A 21,338-nucleotide genomic window follows, 5' to 3' on the forward strand; every position below is an offset into this window, starting at 1 on the left:
ACTCTGCAAGGTCGTTGTTGAGTGGAGGAAACTGATGCACACGATCCACTTATATCGCAATAATAGAAATTAACTTAATTTCTTGAAATACTTTGCTCTTTAGTATAGATGTAAACTTAAAGTACTTTTTATATTATGACAAACGCACAATAAGAACGTTCTCGAATGTTCGTCCACATATGCTACGTTAATAGAACGTGGGCGCCTGGAAAAACCCGTTCTTACCATAAACTTGTTCTTTGTTATATGAAATTTTATTTAAACTCACGGGAAACATTTTTTTCTAGAAATTTCTGTAATTTTGCTATGAAATAGAAAGGGGATGAAAGATTATCTATATATCATTAACGGCCAGTTAACACAGAAATTGAAATCACAGACAACAAAGTGTGGACAAAGAGGTGCAAAATGAAACGGAACAAAACAAACGAAAAATATAAAAATGTCAAAAGCTATTCATAGTCATGGTAAGTATCTTATAACCTGTCTTAATAAAGCAGGGAGGCCATTCACAATTGCAGTTGTCCTCGGTCTAAACGAACGCGGTTTTATGTCTGTATTGCTTCCAATCCATCCCGCTCCAATCCACTGTGATATTGAAACTGATTTCACAAACGTTGCAATAGGTCAGATAACTTGTAAATCGACGAGTGGTAACGACAAAAAATAAAAAAATTCCGCAACGATTCTTTTATCACATCTGTGTATCTAGAATCCTAGCAAAATACTACTAAAATAACTAACATTAATCATTATTTTGCGATTGAAAAATAGTTTCGATATCTCTATTGCTAAGAGGTTTGAGAGAGAGAGAGAGAAAGAATTGATTTTTTTATCGGTACAGTATTAGCTTTTTTATTTTAAATGGCGAAGTATTGAATATTGAAGCACCGTTTGGTAGATGACACTCTTAAGGCTACATTCAATTGTTCCACAAAATGGAACTGTAGTGTATTTTTGATCTTACTAGAACTCTATAAAGTTTTACTACAACTATTAATGTGATAAACTACTTCAAGACTATAACGTGCTTCAAGATATTAGCCTTGAAGCATTTAAGATAAGGGAAAGAAGATGCTTTTTCTGTCGAATCCAACACACCGAAATTGAGTTTCTTCTAAATCAAGAATTAGTATAGCAAGGAGGGAAAATAAATTTGGATCGTTATGTGTTGGTCATAAAAGCAAGTACTTTGTTTTAGATCAGGAATTCTTAAGGTCGTTTTCCGATGCCTTCATTTGAAGAACATTCCAACATAGTTGTTTCATAGTCATTCATATGATAAGACCTATTGCATGCGAGGAAGTCCTCAACGTACAGAGAACCTCTTCTAAAGAGGGTCACGTTTTTACAATATTGTATGTTTTAAGCCTAAATGTGTAACGCTTTCTGCTGGTACATACATTTCCTGTTCATGGACATCGTAAAGTTATGATGCACTTGAAATATTCTGCCAGATAAAAACTTTGGAATCAGATTGGATAAGTTAAAAAACATTTTAGTGCATATCGAACTCGGATATATCTATCTAACTTAGAAAACTATAACTCAAGCATTACAATTTCGTTAAAGAATTGAAAACCTGTTTCTCGTTAGATGCTTAGATAATGGGACTACCGGATTAATTTATTGCTAAAAACATTTACTTCTTTCAATTGTAAATGTATAATGATAAATAAATAATCATTCATAGGTATCACTTATCTACCTTGACGTAGAGATACACTGTAAACACAAAACACTGATTAAAGCGACATATTCATGACAATGAAGCTGGAATAAACCAAGGGGAATATAAACGATCATTTCTAATTTGTACAAAACTATCTTACTTTTTATTTGTGATAGAAACAATTTTGTAAAATTACTTACTACATATATGTAAGGTTATCTTCGAAAACAGTCATCAAAATACATACATTCGTGGTTATATTTTACAATATTTACAATATCAAACGTTTGGAAGGAAGCAGGTTAACAATTTCCTGACAGTTGACAAGAAAAACGAATTGGATATCTGAATCAATTCCGCCAAAATACCAACAGATGATGTTAATTTTTATAATGGAGTAATTTATTAATTCTGAGTTGCAACTATTAACTTATTAAAGATAACGTTTAGTACAATCAACTTATTATTTTATCCGAAATTCTGAACAAAACAAAACAAAAAAAAAAAAAAAAAAAAACAAAAAAAATCAATTCCTGCCAGACTTCCAGCCAATTGTAATTACAAGAATTAAGGGGTGGGGTGGGAATTGGACAAAAACACACAGCGATCTCTCAAAAAATGACAAAATTTTAGTCACGGGAATATTTATACAGAGGTAATGCTTTAGATAGTATTAGAAAGGACGAGAAATATTTCCTCGTGAGTAATAAATATATCAACAGAAAGACCTAGTCAACCAAACAACTTAAAGCATAAAATCTACAATTTAAAAAGTAAAAATTGCAGAGAAATCCTCACACAAAAAATGTAAATGCCCCAACTCATAATGTAATATTCCAATTTATTTGAGAACCAAAGTATCTAGAAACATAGCAATTTACAATACCTTTCCAAATTCACGATAAATTAAGATAATAATGCTGTCAAAATGTACAAATGTGAACTTTATACAAATATCTGTTGCGTATGAGGAAACTCGTGGATACTCAGTGATTTTGAAATTACCATTTGCATTGAAATATATGTGGTAAGATTGCGGTATGTACTATAAAGAAGTGATATTAAGGGATATGTATTAAAATCTAGTAAGTTATATCGATGGTATGATCCAATATTGATACTGGATCCTTACAAACAAATGTCTTGTGATGCGTTTTACTGGAATAGATATATTATCAATGAAGTAATAACGACAGTATGGACAAGCGAATCGTCAAATTTTCGAGACAGTCTGCCCATTTATCAAGACACAAATATGGCATAAATTACATCAAAGGACAAAGTTGTAAAATTAAATAGAGACCGGGGAAGTAAATTTTGGTGTCTCAATAATCCCTTCGGCCGATGGACGTCGAAGGCATTTTATACGGGGACAAAAAAAATCCAAAGTTGTTGTAAAGGAAGATGATGATTAAAATATAAAAACTGTAACTGTAGACACTGGTGGTATATGTGATTGAAACGAAAACAATTGCATGTCACAAAGAAGTCGACCGGTAGTGATTAATTATATATATTATATAACTAATCTATTTGATAAAGGGAGACAACTCGAAATTCTATTGTTTATTTGAAACGATTAAGTGACAAATATAATTGTGCTGTTCGTGATAAGCGTTGGCATATTGGCTGTGTATTATTAGTTAATATACAGCGAGCCAAGGGGAACAACTCGAAGCACAATGGAGATATCTGATTTACACATGTTTATAATATTGAATCTGAAATATATATAAGATAAGTATATGTTTGTGTGTGCGTGTTTGTGCGTGAGTGTGTGTGTGTGCATGAGAGTGTGAGTGTCTGTGTGGTATACATAGATAGATACTTGACAAACGACACGTGGAGGTACCGTTGATTAGAGTGAATGGTGAGAGAGATGTTTACCACAGGTAGGCGGACGACGAGAGAGTCACCTTCTGTGAGCAGATAAGAATGTATCGATCGAAAAAAAAATGTCCTTGAAAAAATTCAAAAAGGAAGAAAGAAAACAACATCCTTGCCATATTGCCATATTGCCATATAGCTTACACAGCGACGGAGAGGCACATAAGATATTCTGTTCAAGAGGTTCTAATCTGCGAACAGAAATTCAATGTGAATTTAGAATTAGATACAGTATACACAGAGGTATTTATAACACTGAATTAATAGCTGTATTGTTGCTCTAGGACTCGGCAAGAATTATCGATACTTAATTTATTTGAAGTAAGTATGGGAAATCTTACTTTTGAAAAATCGCAAAATGTTTATTTCCTTTTCTTTTTTTAAATTTTGTGTAAATACAGTCAAAGTCATTGGCTACCTCTACCTAAGAATAGACATTATTTAATAATGGCATACATGTCATATGTTAGAATAGTACGATTTTCTTGAAAAAAATACCTGATTCCTTCTCGGAGGATCAACATGTATATCCTACTGTTTGGCCCAGTTATTTGTATTATTTAAATCATTTCGCGGATTCACAACAACTTCCAGTTCAATATTTCAAGAAAAACCGACAGTTCCCTGTCACATAGTGTTTATAGTGCATTGAAGATAAGTGGAGGAAGTAGTCCATAAACTAGGCCTGTAGATCAAACGATGCACAGGAGTTTGGATTATGAGTATGTTGACATATTGGTATTTTCCTGTAGTTTTCTTGCATGCTGATATTTCTAATTATGTTTACTATCCCTTCCAAAATTGTACTGGAAACATACTGTGTCCTTTCTTGCTTTTGTAATTTGCGGGTGAAATCCTTTCTAAGCCTTTCTATGACTTCTTTCATGTACCACGCTTGGCTGGTTCAGTGTTGTCACACTGTGTTTAAACAAAATGTTGGTGAAGTGATGTACTTTTATGTACCTCGCTTGGCTGGTTAGTGCTGGTACACTGTGTTTAAACAAAATGTTGGTGAAGTGAGGTACTTTTATGTACCTCGCTTGGCTGGTTCAGTGTTGTCACACTGTGTTTAAACAAAATGTTGGTGAAGTGAGGTACTGTTCATATACCTCGCTTTGTTGATGAAGTTTTAGACACTTTCATCAGTGTTGTCATATTTTAAAGTGATGTATATTATGTGTATATATATGTGTACATGTAAGCTACATTGCATACATTTTTCTCTGTTTTTCTTCTGCTTCAGCATTGAATGGAATACTAACAAGGCAACTTATCGGTTTGACTGATGTTTTAGAATATTTATGTCTTTTAATTCTTTGTCTGATAGTTAATCTGATGTTACATAAAAGTAATGAAAGTTATCGTAATTGATGAGTTCATTGTTATTACAATAATGTGAAGTTCTAAGCTTGGTCAATATACCACAATTTAAAAGAAAAAATGTACGTGTCAAATTGTTTCCGTTGAAGTAACGGTTCATTGACAACAACCAGTTATAAACATACAAACCGAGGTCATTTTTAAATGATACGTAAATCTACATATCAATGCATGTAAATGTCTGATTGTTAAAGTGAAAATACTGAGTCATCTGTGGTGATACAAATACTTATAGTTGGATTTCTGGGTGAAAATCAAAACTATCCTTCATTTTTCCTACTCCAATTTGGAGTCCTCTCATTACATATAAGAATCAGTCAAGAAAGTATAACTCTCTTTGCTAGGTAAACGAGTAATGATGTGTGTGTGTGGGATGTTTATGTATGTATGTACATTCTAAGTATATCCATCGTGTATGTTGTTTAATGCATGGTAACATCAGGCATCAATATTTTATCTAAAACGAACTATTATCGATTGTATATAGATATAAAACATGTACCGATAGACCCTATTGATGTGACAGATGTCACATGTAGGAAAGCTATAAATGAAACTACCATGTTTTTACTCAGATAATATTGTGCCACTTTTCATTACTTTTGTAGGGTGCTTTCTGGAGATAGTTTTGAGAAATAGAGAGCCTGGTGTTGTTATTCCTTAACATGTGTTTTATCGACATATTTGATTAAGTTACTGATTCAGAAGAAATTATGAATTTTAAATTAGCGAAAAAATGCGATCTTGTTTAAAATGTGATCTAGATATACATATTTGCATTATCGGTATTCCATCTCAGGTATACTAAGTAGGACGATGACGCTATTTGATGTTCTTACACATACAATCAAGATCTACGCCAACAGCAAACACACCAGCAGTGTTTTATAGAGAACGGTTGACCAGCAGTTACATCTAAAACACCAGGAATGTCTTCGGAGGATTCACTTGTCCCAGGTTAGCCAATTTAGTGTACGATGTCGTTGGACAACCAACTATAATGTAGGGCATCGACACACAGTAAAATTTCTAATATTATTTCAAACAAGGGAATCGATATAGAAATGCAAAAATCTTAAAAAGAACACTTCATGGGCTTAATTTGTTCTAATTTCAATGCTTAACCATAACAAATAAAAAAATTCTTAGTGTCTTCATTTTGTATGTCTAACTTGCTGTAACTTGCATCTCATGTTTTAATTCATTCGAATAGCTGATATGGTTCAGAATATAATTAAGTACTTGGCGTCCTTCTGAAATTATGATTTACTATATATGAAAATTACTAAGATTATTAGATTTTAGGGATCGTGTTCATACTCCTAAATTGGATTTTGATACTTCTTTTGGTCAGTTTCTTTTTTCCATCAGTCGCCTGCAGGGTTTCAAAATTAGGCCCCTAGTGCCTTGTATGTTGCAGTTTAATTTATTATTTGGCTCTACTGTATCTATATTTAAAATTGTATTGAAAACGTGCTTTGGCCTGCGTGTCTTTTGTGCAATTTTCGCTAGATTTGAAAGTCTGACTCATGGATCTACTTGCACAGATGTTTTTACAATAACAAGTAAATATGAATCTTCAATGGAGCAGATGATAATGAGAATTTAGCAGTACATAACAACCAAGAGAAACGTGTTATTTTTCTTTATAAGTACTATGTCAATAAAGATTTTACACTTCTCGATTTTTAGAAGAAGAAACATATCTATGTATATATGCTTGTGTTTTTTTTCCCGATTTCTGACAAACTGAATGAATGATTTTATAGTTATCTAAGACTTTACCTTGTAGTTAGATAAGTCTGGAATCTAGGTCGAGTCAGTGATTAAGGGCTTAATTCAAAATGTATTTCTTTCATTAGATTAAAAGCAAAATAAATTTGTCAATTTAAAATTTTAATATGGTTGGATGAACAAACACAAAATTAAATAATAACTTGAATTTCATTATACGACCTGACTTAATCAAGACGAGCAGAGGCAGAAGTTATTGAGGCCTCTGGGTAAAGAGACTTTATGTAATCAATTTTAAGAATTAATGAAGTATTTTGAAAGCATGCTATCAGATAAACCTTGAAAAGACAGTAGTGTATAGCGATAGAAAGTCGATGACGTTGCTCTGTAACTAAACTGCCTGCAAAATCAATGAATACTTTGAATATCATTGTAATATAACTAGCATGTGTCTTTTCAGGTAATCGAATATTTGCCATGTATATAAGTTGCCTTTGGTGGTATATATCTAATTGTATTTAACATATCTAAATGATTAAACCACCGCTTTGGGAGCAAAGGCATAAACGAAAACACACTGTAAAGCATAGCTAAAAACTAAACCAGAATAAAATCATAATGAAAAAACATAAATAAAGTGAGCATAATTTTTCTTTTTATTTTCTTTTATTTGATAAAAATATTTTTAACTACTTTCTTCTACCTTTCATTTCACAACTCTTTTTTAGGTTATACAAATGTATGTACCCCACAAGGATATTTTAACTGAGGACGCTCGAATGATGTAGTAAAAATTGAGAAAAAAGTACAAAGATAGAAATTTCTTTTCTTTCCATGTCTATATAAAAGACACACAAGTGAATAATACCTTTTAACACAAACTGAAAATCAGATACATCAGTGCAAAAAAAAAAAAAAAAAAAAATCACAAAACGAATTAAATTGCATCAAACGACTCGTAAGTGATGCTAAGAACCTTCAATTTGAAGCCTAGGAGGCGATTTAAGGAAATAAAAACTGATTGAAAGAAAAGTCGAATTCTAGCTGGGGAGGTGCCCTTGCCACACAAATCAATAATTTTCTTCATTTTCAGAAATCTGATAATCTAATAGGAACGTCAAGCACATGAGAAATACATTGTTTGCATCTGTTTTTTTCTTCATTACAGGTAAAACTCGAAACAAGAAACAAGCATTTGATCCACCCACCTACAGACTTGTTGTCATGACAGCCGTTCTTTTCATCCTAATAGTCACAGCCATTGCTGTGTTTCAAAGAAATGACGCAAAACATTCTCAGTCACAGAATTTGCGAAGATCCTCAAAGCCCATCGACTTCTTAGATACAAAAGGAAGGAAATTTCCTTGGCAAAACCTAAGACTGCCTAGGGATATTCGTCCTGTGGAATATAAAATAATGATTTACCCAAATTTCAAAACGAAAATGTTTAGTGGTACCGTTAAAATAGAAACTCTTATCAAAAAGCAAACTCGCTTTATAACATTGCATGGAAAATATTTAAATATAATAGATATTAAGGTATATATTGCAAGTGACAATGACAAATCATCCACTAAATGTGATGTGCATGGATGGTACGAGAGCAAGGAACTCGAGATGTATAGCTTCGAAATGGCCGAGATACTTTTGGAAGGCAGGAATGTCAGTATACTCTTGTCTTTCGAGGGCAAATTAGAGAGAAAACTTTATGGATTATATCTCAGTAATTACACTACACCAGGAGGCCATATCAAGTAAGTTTATTTGCATCTTTAATGAAAGATATATCTTATTGATTTTACTTTGTATATACTGTAAAATCAAAATCTTTGTGGTGCTTCATTTCCATGGGGTTTTTTTTGTCGACGCTTGATTCTGTCCCTAATACAGTTAAATGAATCTGTGTGTACTAACTTCAACCACAGGTGGATATTTAATACGTGTTAAAAAGGAAAGCGGACTCAACAAAAAGAGATGCTCCACGAAAATTAATGATTTTACAGTTCTGTAAACAGCGTCACCCGATACAGGAACTAATGCCCTTACTTTTAAGGTGTCTTTTTCGCTTGTTTCGAATCTCCAAAGGGATCTTTACAATACATGGGATAAAATTGAAAACAAAGACAATAAAATTGATATAGAATTAAGTTTCTTTATTCTATGGCTTCAAAGATACATTTTTTATTCCTCACACTATTCATAATAACGCAAAAATGAGCCATAGAGAAATACAGCAAAAGGTCATTGAATAATACAAAAAAGAACATTGCTGTACACAGTTGGCCTTTTATTCATATGACACCTGGTTCAGCTATCCCTGATATAATTACTAGCCATCTCTGACTTTGGTTCCTAATATTTGGTGCAAATTGATCTTCATTCTGGTTTCTTAGATATCTGGCTGCAACAATGTTCGAGCCGACAGGCGCAAGAGAAGCATTTCCTTGTTTCGACGAACCAGACATGAAGGCTAAGTTCGCTATGTCCATCGTTCGCTCTAAAAACCACATCTCATTATTCAACATGCCTCTCCTTACCTCGGAACCGTACAGTGAAGGGCTTATTGTGGACACATTCCAGCAGAGTGTCAATATGAGTACATATTTAGTGGCCATGGTAGTGGGTGATTATGATCATGTGACCAGCACCACTTTACAGGGCACCGAGGTACAATATTTTCTTCTGCTATCTGCATTCTGGTCTTCCCTTAATGTCAATGATTTTCCTAAAACGTTAGGCAATTTAAAATGTGTAAAGAATGTTCAAAACACATTGTATTTATGTGAGTTCAATATTTCAAAAACAGGCAAATTAAAGAAAACGCATTTGAGACGTCTTCCATGTGTATTGAGATTATTTATGTTTCTAAATAGAAATGATAAAATTGTAACACTACATTTATCTTCTTTAAAGGTAAGTGTATATGCACCATCCCACCAGATAAAACAGACACACTTGGCTCTTGACACGGCTGTCAAAGTTCTCAACTTCTACAACAAGCTGTTTGGTATCAATTATCCGTTACCTAAGCAAGGTAAGAATTTTTAACCGTTTCCAAAAAAATAAGCATAATAATTTTCCCTTAAACTCTATGTTTTGAACATTGTGAATGTTTTCGTCGTGCACACCACGGTTTGATATCAAATTATAATTGACACAGAATATCCGTTACCTAAGCAAGGTAAGAATTTTTAAACTGTTTTGGAAAAAATAAGCATACTATTTTCCCCTTAAACTCTACGTTTTAAACATTGTGAATGTTTCTTTCGTGTAAACTACGGTTTAATATCAAATTATATTTGACAGATCTTATCGCCATTCCTGATTTTGTGGCCGGTGCAATGGAGAACTGGGGTTTGATAACATTCCGATTGACCACCCTTCTGTACGATCCGGACGAGTCGTCGGCAGCCGACCTCGAACTTGTTGTTACAGTGATAGCTCATGAACTAGCTCATCAGGTATTGAACTTAAACACAAAATAGTTTGAAAGTTGAAGCTGAAGTTCAATATTTATCCATATTCAAAAAAAGTATGGCATCTTATTCTAATATGATATTGTATACGTACATTCAATAGCTCATAAGATACTTGACTCATCATGAATTAAAGAAAAGAAATTCTCACTGCATATTGAACATGTACACCCCAGGCAATGAACACATGAACTTGATAGTCTATTTGGTATTGAGTTGATATTCAGGCACAAAACACGTGCAATCTATTGCTTACAAGATTCAGTACACATTGACATTTTTTGCTGGGATGACACGTTTGACATTATTTACCTTGTCACATAATTATTTGTCATTTTAATCATTTTACAAGATAAATGTAAACCATTTGCCAGCAGAAAAAATCAGGTTTAGGAACAGATAGAAACACAGAAGATTATTTTTGTCATTCGAATGAAAGGAGGGATACATTATTTTAAGACTAGTTCTGCTGACTCATATTCTTATCTTCTAATAATTTCTTGCTTCATTTTGAATTTTGATCTACTGGTTATCTGGGAAGCGAAAACGACGAGCCTTTGCAGGCGTCTTCATAGTGAACAAAGTTCAAGCTGATATGAATTTAATAGGGAACGTCGCGATCATTTGTCATGTTAGAGCAGTGTGAGTGATGTAAATTGGTCATAGTACATGCAATGGCTCAGTTAGGTTCATGCAGTGTAACTTCCTGGGTCAACATAGCATCCCATATAAGACACAGAATCTGACTACATAAAGATATATGATGGGTGGCAGTTTATTCCCCTTTTTTATATCTGCAGTGGTTTGGTAACCTAGTAACCATGAGGTGGTGGAAAGACATCTGGTTGAATGAAGGATTTGCGACCTTGGTGCAGTACCTTGGCGCGAACGAAATCGATAAGTCCAACAACAAGGTAATTATAAAGGGACAACTAATTAACAAACTTGTACGAAAGATTAAAGGGAGTAGTAACTTTCAATACGATTTTATAATCATGCAGACCTAAATAACAGAGTAAACTGCGTCATTCGTCTAGTTTGTGACTCTGGGACACGCTAGTGATGTTAAGGGCTATTTGCAAATCCTGTTTTGTAGTTTTATTATATCTGTATACTTGTGCCGTAACATATCGTTTCATCCATAATTCCAACATGTTTTTAGATGGATCTGTTCGTTAAGAATGAAATGATGTATGCGATGGGCATGGATTGTGAGGGCAGCTCCCACCCTATCTCAGTGAAAGTGTCGAACCCGAATGCAATTGAAAATTTGTTTGATGCAATCTCTTACAGCAAAGTAAGTACCTGGAAGTTGCAGTAGATGAATGCTTACACAAAGATTGATAAAATTCGACATCACACAACAACCAAATATTTAACTATTGAGATATCACCATGATTAATATATTGGATTACTCTCTTTAAATTAAACATGGTAGATGGATGCAGATTTTCTTACATAATCAGTATCATTGCGACTTTCAAGGCATGCACATATCACAGCTTGTTATGATATTGTAAAACCAAGCTTAATATTATGGGGAATCATCAATGACCTCCGTTAGGAAAATCAACGATTTCAAATCTTATTACATACATTTTGATCTTTGAGCTTAAATATCTAATAAGGAATTATTTCATTATAAAATAAAATTATGTATTTGAAATAATTATAAGACAGCTTTTTCCAACCTTAATTGCTCTTCATGGTCGCGATCAAAAGGGGTTGCTATAGAAACAGCAAGAAAAACCAACAAGTAATTATAATCCAAACTTAAATTCAATACAACAAACGCAAAATTGGCATAAAGAAAAAAAATTCACCGAAACTCTTAAAAAGAACATGTAGAAATAGACCATGTAAATCTTGGTCAATCCAACTAATGTTATATTGTTAAATGAAAACAATTAATGGGCATGGGAATATTGCTATGCAGAAATTGGATAGTAATTCTAGAAAAAAAAAAGATAAAATTAAAGCCAAAGGCGAAAATCAAATAAGTTTGCTAACTTTAACATTGCTATGAAAACATTTGTGCCATTTAACATACACTGTCGAAGTTCACCAGGGAAAGATTATAACATTGAAAGAAAATCGATGTCATATGCTTGCATATGTTTGTCTTAGAAATAAAAATATGGTGATAAGCGTACTTTACCGGTTCATATAAAAATGAATCTAAATTCCCTGTTTATTTATTGTATGTATCATCATATATCAAAACTATAGGAGAAATCACGAGTGACGAATAACGATTGTCCGAATTTTACAAGGACATGTGAATATGGACCAGCCAGACTTGTATGTGTTTTGTAAGGATTTCGTAAAAAAAAGACATTTTACATTACCAGTGTTTGTTACATTGATATGTTTTGAAATATTTGTGTTGTTGTTTTTCGCCATGTAGGGAGCTTCATTGATACGTATGTTGGGTAACCTAATGGGTAGAACAAAATTCTGGGATAAAATTAAGGAATACCTCAACAGATACAAGTATGCTAACGCCAGAACAGAGGACTTATGGGATATCTTCTCGGTGAGTGACAGTTAACAATTACCCGCTTAGTAACGACTTGTTACAGTCTGAGAATAGGATCTGTGATAGCTCAGTCCATTATAGCGTTACCTCTGATGAAGATCCGAGGTTCATGGTTCGAAACTCTCTGGCCATGCGGTTGTGTTTCGCAGGAAGCTGAGAAACGAACTGGTTTGTTCTGAAGTGGTCTTTGGGGAAGACACTTTACTCTAAATACTATGGAAGACATGTTATGCTAAGTAATTTAATCACCAGCTACTACATTGAGACCCCGCCTCAAAATTATCCCTGACTGTCTACAGTGTGATGAGCTCATGTATTAATGTATGCTTCTAGTACAGATGTGTTTTAATCAACTCGAATCATAATATTGTGATATTCTTTGTTTGTTTAATGCCTGTTATCGTTCTTAAGAATTACAGCCAGGGGCAGATGACTGTGACTACGATGATGGACACGTGGACCAAACAGATGGGCTATCCAGTCGTGACAATGAACCGCAGTGAAGAATTTGTACAAGTTACACAAGAAAGGTTCCTACTTGGCCCCGAAAAAGGACCGCCAAGTAAATTCGAGTAAATATGCTTTTAATTTCACTCTTTCTTACATCTTCCGACACTTTAATCATTGTGTTTATTTATCATTTCCTTTATGACAACAGATTTTAAAGCAAAAAATCAATAGAAATAAGTCATAAGAATCCATTGAATTTATCAAAATGGATGAAAAAAGAGCGGAAATAATTTATACTTGCTTGTAGTGAACGTGTGTTTGCCATTTTAGATTTAACCTGTATGGTATCGGATATTCAGAGAATGTAACATTTTTTTATCAACAGTTACAAATGGTATATACCATTCAGGTATGCTGTAGCAAATACGAGTGGTATCGATAACCACATCATCACCTTGAATCCGGACGCTGAAGGTCAGTGAAATGTACTGTATGTCACATGGTCGAAAACTCAATAAAAAATAGTAACATTTACCTTAAGGTCAATGACGTAAGGTAACTGTGCAAAATAAAGAATATACAACGTTTACTGTAAATTCATACATTTTCACGAGGCTCAATTTTCATTTTTTAGAAGAAAACAAAATCTTGGACATCCGATTTCGCGAATTAAAACCACTGACTTGGATTGGTTTACATGGCGGATGTCGTCGATGAAGCTGAAGACGCTTGTTCTTCCGAAACATATGATCTTATTCTCCTTATACTTATTTAGGAGTCTCCGTTTAAACCTTTCTTTTGTTTTTATTTTGCCCTAAATTTATGGAATTTGAGTTTGAATTACGATTAAGTTGTCATGTTGAAATTTTCGTGGTTTTTTTCTTGGATTAAAATTACCCACAAAATCAATGAATATAAATCCCCCCTGAAAATGAATTTACAGCATATCACTATGCTCAATAAAAGTTACATTTGTACCTAACTTGTACATAATACTATTATATTTTATTCATACCGCAAACATTTTAGATTATTTCAAATTATAAATTGTTGCACATACCTAAATATAGATGTGTAATTGTTTAATATCTTAAATAACTTACTTATCAAACATTAACTACAGAAAATTATTTCATTTCCAGTGAAATTCCAGGTAGATAAGGACCAAGTGAAATGGTTGAAGGGGAATTATGGGATGTATGGATACTATCGTGTCAACTATGAGGAGAGAAACTGGCGAGCTCTCGTAAAACAACTCGCCGATAACCACACAGTATGCCACACTTTTAAATTCCTTGAGATTTAGAAACATATCGATGAATGAATTAAAGTTGTGCTATATTTTACTTTATTCATTTAGGAACCGAGTAAGTTTTTATCTCCTTTACGTCATCGCAGACAAAACTATTGAATGATAGTTTTTTTTTTTTTTTTTTTTTTTTTTTTTTTTTAAATAAATCAGAACGTGTTGTATTATTTCTTGTAGGTGTTTTCTACGGTCGATCGAGCGGGTCTTCTCGATGATATGTGTTACCTGGCAAGGTAAATATACTTATTATCATAAATTGTGCTTTCGATGTTTATTTTATGGGACTTTCATGAATTGTAGTTATGAAGACCAAGTCTTGTTGATGTTGATGTTAAACATGTTTTGATTTTTTTAATTTTAGAGCAAATAAAGTATCGCAAACACTCGCATTAGACATGACAGAGTATCTGATCAAAGAAAAAGAGTATCTCCCTTGGAGTGTAGCGCTTAACTGCCTTAGCTTTATCGGGGAGCGACTGAGAAACACAGCGGTTTATAGCAAGTTCCAGGTTTGTCTGTTTCTGAGAAAGACTACTGTTAAATAAGCCAGAAATAAAAATGTTTAACAAAAGAATATAGTCGAACTTCGTTATCTCGAACTCGTACATATATAACTCGAAGACTCCGTTTAATTCGTAGCATTATGTCGGTTCTTGTCTTACTTTACACAAAGCATTCGAACTCACTTCAATCGAATAATTGGATATCTCGAAAATTTGCCATGGTCCCGCCGAGTTCGAGATAACGAGGTTCTAATGTAATTTTAACACGTATGATTTCTAAGCCAGACTGATAAACAAAAAACTACGAGTTTTGGCCAGCAATTTGACATACACTCAGTCATAGATAATACTGGTTCATGATTATTAATTGAAGAGGAACTTAACAGTCATGAATCTGGTCTGACAAAAATCTAACCATATCTTCTTTCGTATGTATTAGGTGTTGTACATGTATTCATATTGAACCTTATCTTCTTCACAGAAATACATGGAGTCTTTGATGCAGCCTTTACTAGTTAAACTGGGATTGGAGGACACTGGGCCACAAATGGACAAGTAATTTTATCATAGCATTAAATATTAGGTTGATTTAAATCATGGAAAATGAAAATTTTTCACATAAAAATATGAAAAAATGTTTAAAGTTAAAAAAGATAAGATGCTTTTGGAAACAAAGTTTCGTCTGTATTGTGTAAATCTTTCTGAAGGAAAACAATGTATTTAAAATTAACCGCCAAAAAGACTAAATGATTGATAAGTAGTACAATGCACATCTCTTTGTCCCGTCCTTCATCACAGTAAACATCTCTTTGTCCCGTCCTTCATCACATTACACATCTCTTTGTCCCGTCCTTCATCACATTACACATCTCTTTATCCAGTCCTTCATCACAGTAAACATCTCTTTGTCCAGTCCTTCATCACAGTAAACATCTCTTTGTCCCGTCCTTCATCACAGTACACATCTCTTTGTCCCGTCCTTCATCACAGTAAACATCTCTTTGTCCCGTCCTTCATCACATTACACATCTCTTTATCCAGTCCTTCATCACAGTAAACATCTCTTTGTCCCGTCCTTCATTACAGTAAACATCTCTTTCACAGTACACATCTCCGTCCTTCATCACAGTACACACATCTCTTTGTCCCGTCCTTCATCACAGTACACATCTCTTTGTCCCGTCCTTCATCACAGTACACATCTGTTTGTCCCGTCCTTCATCACAGTACACATCTCTTTGTCCCGTCCTTCATCACAGTACACATCTCTTTGTCCCGTCCTTCATCACAGTACACATCTCTTTGTCCCGTCCTTCATCACAGTACACATCTCTTTGTCCCGTCCTTCATCACAGTACACATTTCTTTGCCCTGTCCTTCATCAAAGTACACATCTCTTTGTCCCGTCCTTCATCACAGTGCACATCCCTTTGCCCAGTCCTTTATCTATATCATGTTTATTTTATCTTATCAGAGTTCTACGAACCCTCCTTTTTAAAAAAGGATTAGTATTTGGACACACACTCGTTATTACAAATGGAAAAAAGAAATTTGCAGACTGGATGAATAAAGGGAAAAAGTAAGTTAATTCCGTACCGATTCCTTATGATTGTCAGAAATCATCTGCTACAAATTGAATTATTTTGCATGCAGAAATATCATTGTGTTCCCATACTCGGGTCAATTACTGAAAAGATTTTCTACATACAGGCTCCAAACAACTTCCCTGATGATAAGTTGCTGAATATAAACCTAAAAGATAATATGTCTGTACTAAAACATTCACACATTAACTGAAGTCAACTGTTAATGCCTAAAAGGGCGGGAACGTTTATTCATGGAACAACCATTTTAGAGTTCATTCCCAATTCATGCAGTTTCGTGTTTATATCATGATTGTATTTTATAATATGAAGTACGATTTCGCTTTAAATAGTGAAGAAGAATGCTAATTCCTCCAGTTGACAAGTTGATTATTTTGTATGATTGCGATATGACTGATGACCAGTAACTTTAACTTATGCGATCTATATCTTTTTAAACATTTGTTTCAGATTGGGTGTGAATTTAAAGGGTGAAGTTTACCGGACAGGAACGCAATATGGGGGTAAAACTGAAGCAGATTATGTTTTTAAAATGTACAAAAAAGCTCAGATTCCATCAGAGAAGGAGAAGCTGCTGGTGGCATTGTGCCATACAAATCAAACCGAAGTTTTACAGAGGTAACGCCACAATATGCGATATTGTCTAATGATGTTTAAGAACAATTCGGAAGTTTGTCTGACCACACACCATCTTGTCTATGTATCATAGATTACGTTTGTTGGTATATTGCTCTACGTTTAGTTGTTTTTCTATTTGAAGATGATTATGTATATCTTGGCAGGTTATTACAGGCAGTAGGGAAAGGAGATATCATCCGTCACCAAGATTTTCCTATAGTGACAGAGGAGATGTCCAAAAACCCCGCAGGACAACTGTTGATCTGGGACTTTGTCAAAGGAAACTGGAACAGCATTCTCAAATGGTAAGAAAGTAGGTTTGGAAAGTGCTCATTTTATTCTTGTCACCTTTTTCTAATCTACGACATCTCTAATATTGATAATTGTCGACTTTTAAGCTGTTATCACATTTTTGGATTTCATTCTTTTGTCTAGGTTTTCTGGTTCGCTGTTTGCCATGCCTGGTATCGTGGAAAGTGTCACGTCATTTTTCTCTACGGAGAAGCAATATAAACAGGTATACCATAATTTTTTTTTAGTTCTGAACATACTGTTAACTGTCAAAATATTATACCGTAAAGCTGTCAGGTTTTCGCGATTTTCTTTTCAAACGATTGAAAAATATGTTAACGAATGAAAATTTCGCGATCTTGACGTAAAAGGACATCAATGCACCCGTGTCTAATTACTTCACGAGCTATATTTTTGCAATCATATAAATGTACCGCGAAAAAGCGAAAATAAACGGTCATGCGGTATTCTAAGTCACAACACCAATATACAATATTCCAATTTGTTGTAGCATCTCTCATTAGTCTTTCTCCTATATCCAGATTAGTATATACTTTTGTCTCAACAGTCTTTTTCGTAACAGATGCTCAATTGGTCTTCTGAAATCCCCCAGTATTTCAGTGTCTCTAGATGGAATCGAACATTTTTTGCATTATTCTATCTTCTAAAGTCTTCAGTGGAAATAAAGTACCTGAAACTGTATGATGTTGAACGATAACATACACAGTTGCATTGTATGGAGCTGTGGAAACAGATTGTGCAAAATAGCTCCATAGTCTCAATATTTTTCCGTCATGTTTCAATAAAAATACACAAAAATGTAATCATACACAATAGAACTGAAAAAATACACTTCTTATTGTTATGGCTGTGGTGAAAATTGCGCAAGTCATAAATGATAATAATTAATCTAGGTCTCATTTCATTGACATTTTAAATCAGGTGAAAGAGTTCTTCAAAGCATGTAATACCAGCGCTCTCGGAGGAGAAGTTAAAGCTAGTCTGAATCGGATCCGGATGAAAATTAATTGGTTGAAGACGAATGCTGCCATAGTAACCAAATGGTTTAATGATCGTAACAATGTTTTTTAAAACAGTATTTGAATGTTTGTCATCGAAAGTCTTTGTTTAATCGGAATGGTTTCCTCTAAATGCTTTATTGTTATGGTACGCTTTGAATGTTGACCAAATAATGTAAAGTTGTTGATATTGGGATTAATTATTTTCGTGGATTATTCCTAACCAAAATGTTCAATTATTTTCGAATTATTAAACAGTCAATGATTATATAAATGTAAATTGATTCCCTTCCTCCGGACAGTTTATCAACAGAACGAATAACACAGGAACAATTTAATTTTCGAAAAATATTAAATTTAAGCCTTACGACAGTACATTTGTATACGTTGAATCTGTGGAGTATGTAGACAATGACCTTGTAATAGTTGAATAGGTATAATGACTACTAACAGAATCTGTGGAGTATGTAGACTATGACCTTGTGATAGTTGAATAGGTATGATGATGTTCTAGTTGATGTCAATGTAAACAATTCCATGTTTACAGTCAATTCTTACTGTTAGCTGTAAAAATCTATATAGTAGGCAAGGTAGTGGTATTCACAGATAGTCATGTGATAACCGAGATAACACGCATTTAAAGTTTGTTTGTTTGTTTGTTTAGAGAACGGACATAAAGTGATAATACGTTTATTACGTAATCAAAACAAAAATTATATAGTCATCTTAAAAGTTGATATTTCAACAATTTTAACTGATTTCTTACTATAAATGGCATCAAAGAATTAACAAATGCTGAAAATTTGTCAAATTTTATTGCTGAATTATGTTAAGGATAAATTTATTTTCGTGGATCTCGAATACCAGCGATATTATCGAAAATAAATTCGCTCTATAACGTAAAATTCTACAGTATTTTACAGTCTATACAGTACTACGCAAGGTCATAAAATATATGAAATTTCAATGTATTCTTTGTTTGTGAATCAAATTTTCTATTTTGTGGGGGTTTTTTTCATTATTGTTTTCGTTTTCCATGCCAGGTCAACGTCACTCCATTCTGAAACGTTAATTTCGTTTCGCAGAAATACCAATGTCAATCATTTCCCTCTCTCCTGTCCAGCTGTTTCATTATTTTAAAGGTCATATACTTTAGATTTGTAATGTAATAAAATCTTTCTTTTCCGATCTATTCCTTTCAATTGCACTTTTTTCACTTATAATTCTCATTATTGTTTAATGGTAACATGATCATTTGATGTTTTGGATTGGCAATTAGGTTGATTAATATGAGTAAGTTAATTACCATTTTTGAAATTCACGCTGTCTTTGATCTTGTCGGTAACAAACGTCTTATATATGTGTGTTTTTTCCCTTAAACTTGATCTGTGTTTTAATTTGGTTACTTCTTGTGTTGTAGCAAAGAAATTAAAAATACCTACTTCTTCTATGTGTACATGTTTTTCTTCATCACTCTTCTTCACCATCAACACGAAATTCCCATGGCAACGTGACCAAAGGCAACGTAATATTCAATGTTGAATGTAGCAATGATTGATTACCTCAAAAGCAAGGCATCCGAAGCTACACAGTTCTCCTCGAGTGTGCAGCAGGCTTGCTTTGGAACATATGCCATACATGGTGTCACGAATATCTAGAACTTCTCTATAAAATACGTTCTGACATCAACCGGTTTTGTATATACTGTATACTGGGAAATTTTCGCCCTCGATTAATAATAGCCGTTTTCGTCCATAAATAGGGAGTGGGTGAAATCTGTTACATAGCCCGTTTAATATAATCGTCAGAGGGCGAAATGAACATGAGGCGAATTCGTGTATAATGAAACTAGGGCGAACATATCCTGGGGTGAAAATGTTATGTTATACAGTGTTTCAAGATTTACATGTTAATAGTAATGATAATGAATCATGTTTCATGAACATGTCACGCATCTCAATACAAGTGTTTCTGTTCATGAATGGATCTCGCACCAACTGAGTTCCTATTGATTCATCATAAAACACGGCTGTGGTGTGTGTTTGCAGATTTAGCATAGAACCAGGAGAAACATGCCTTATTGAAATTCCTTTAAATGTATAGATAAATACTTACCGTAAAGGAGGACCGCCCCAAGAGAAACTGTCCGCACCACTCTTCCTTTGCATTCTTCTTTGGTTTATGACTCAATGTGAATTTTGAAGAAAAAAGAATTGCATACAAAGGCATTTGTGGGAGCATTTATTAGATGTATTTGAGTAACAAAAAAATCATCCGAAGGTTCCTCAAGTTGTCACGATCTCATTTTCGAAGTGAAAGTGTCACACTGTGACTAACTTTAAATTGACAAGAAACTACATTCATCGTAAATATCCACCAGAGCTAGAAATCAAAGATACGCTGATTCTTCTAAATCAGCCGTGTATATCGATCTTTTTCTAATATGAAGCCAACATGGACAGCTTTCCATCAAGCTGTGTGATAAACATGATGACTTCAATTTCTCTAAAGTGAATTTTCCATTTATGGATCGCAGTATTCCTTCATTTCCAAACTATGGTATTTACTTGTCACAGTTGATTCGATATTCAAGGGCTTGGTCCAATTATCACGATTTTCCTGCAACTGACTGAAAAACAAACCACACAAGGGTTCAAAAGATGCAGGTTGAGAGAATTAAGGGTATCTTTTTATATGGTCGTCATAGTGGTGTCATTGAGAAATGTTCTATTTCTTTTTGTGTTATGAAGCTGGATGTGTTTGATGCTCGTTTGTCTCTTGTTTTCTCTCTCCTTGTACCTTTTCGGGAGTCTCCTTGTAAATCTTTCTTTTCTTATATTTCGCCCTAGTTTTAT

The 21,338-nt window shown here is 33.8% G+C and overlaps 1 protein-coding gene across 1 annotated transcript; it reads left to right on the forward strand.

The window, feature by feature from the left end:
• Positions 1-442: 442 nt before the first annotated feature.
• LOC132547364 (endoplasmic reticulum aminopeptidase 1-like) lies at positions 443-18,556 on the forward strand. The gene is made up of 19 exons (XM_060211125.1): positions 443-467; positions 7,842-8,427; positions 9,067-9,340; positions 9,587-9,707; positions 9,980-10,134; positions 10,950-11,063; positions 11,312-11,446; positions 12,558-12,686; positions 13,113-13,261; positions 13,525-13,613; positions 14,282-14,412; positions 14,626-14,681; positions 14,810-14,957; positions 15,433-15,506; positions 16,426-16,530; positions 17,006-17,173; positions 17,338-17,478; positions 17,609-17,690; positions 18,407-18,556. Exons 1-19 carry the CDS (start codon positions 443-445, stop codon positions 18,554-18,556), a joined length of 2,832 nt encoding a protein of 943 aa, XP_060067108.1.
• Positions 18,557-21,338: the final 2,782 nt, after the last annotated feature.

Source organism: Ylistrum balloti, unplaced genomic scaffold (assembly GCF_031769215.1).
Source record: "Ylistrum balloti isolate Yb309-2 unplaced genomic scaffold, AGI_CSIRO_Ybal_v1 Utg369950, whole genome shotgun sequence".
NCBI lineage: Eukaryota > Metazoa > Mollusca > Bivalvia > Pectinida > Pectinidae > Ylistrum > Ylistrum balloti.

What these genes read in the sequence shown, in the direction of transcription:
- LOC132547364 (XM_060211125.1), top strand. Translation starts at nt 443, where the DNA reads ATGTCAAAAGCTATTCATAGTCATG. An exon ending in AAAAGCTATTCATAGTCATG is followed by an intron (nt 468 to 7,841) that starts GTAAGTATCTTA and finishes TCTTCATTACAG; the next exon opens with GTAAAACTCGAAACAAGAAA. An exon ending in ATGCAATCTCTTACAGCAAA is followed by an intron (nt 11,447 to 12,557) that starts GTAAGTACCTGG and finishes TTCGCCATGTAG; the next exon opens with GGAGCTTCATTGATACGTAT.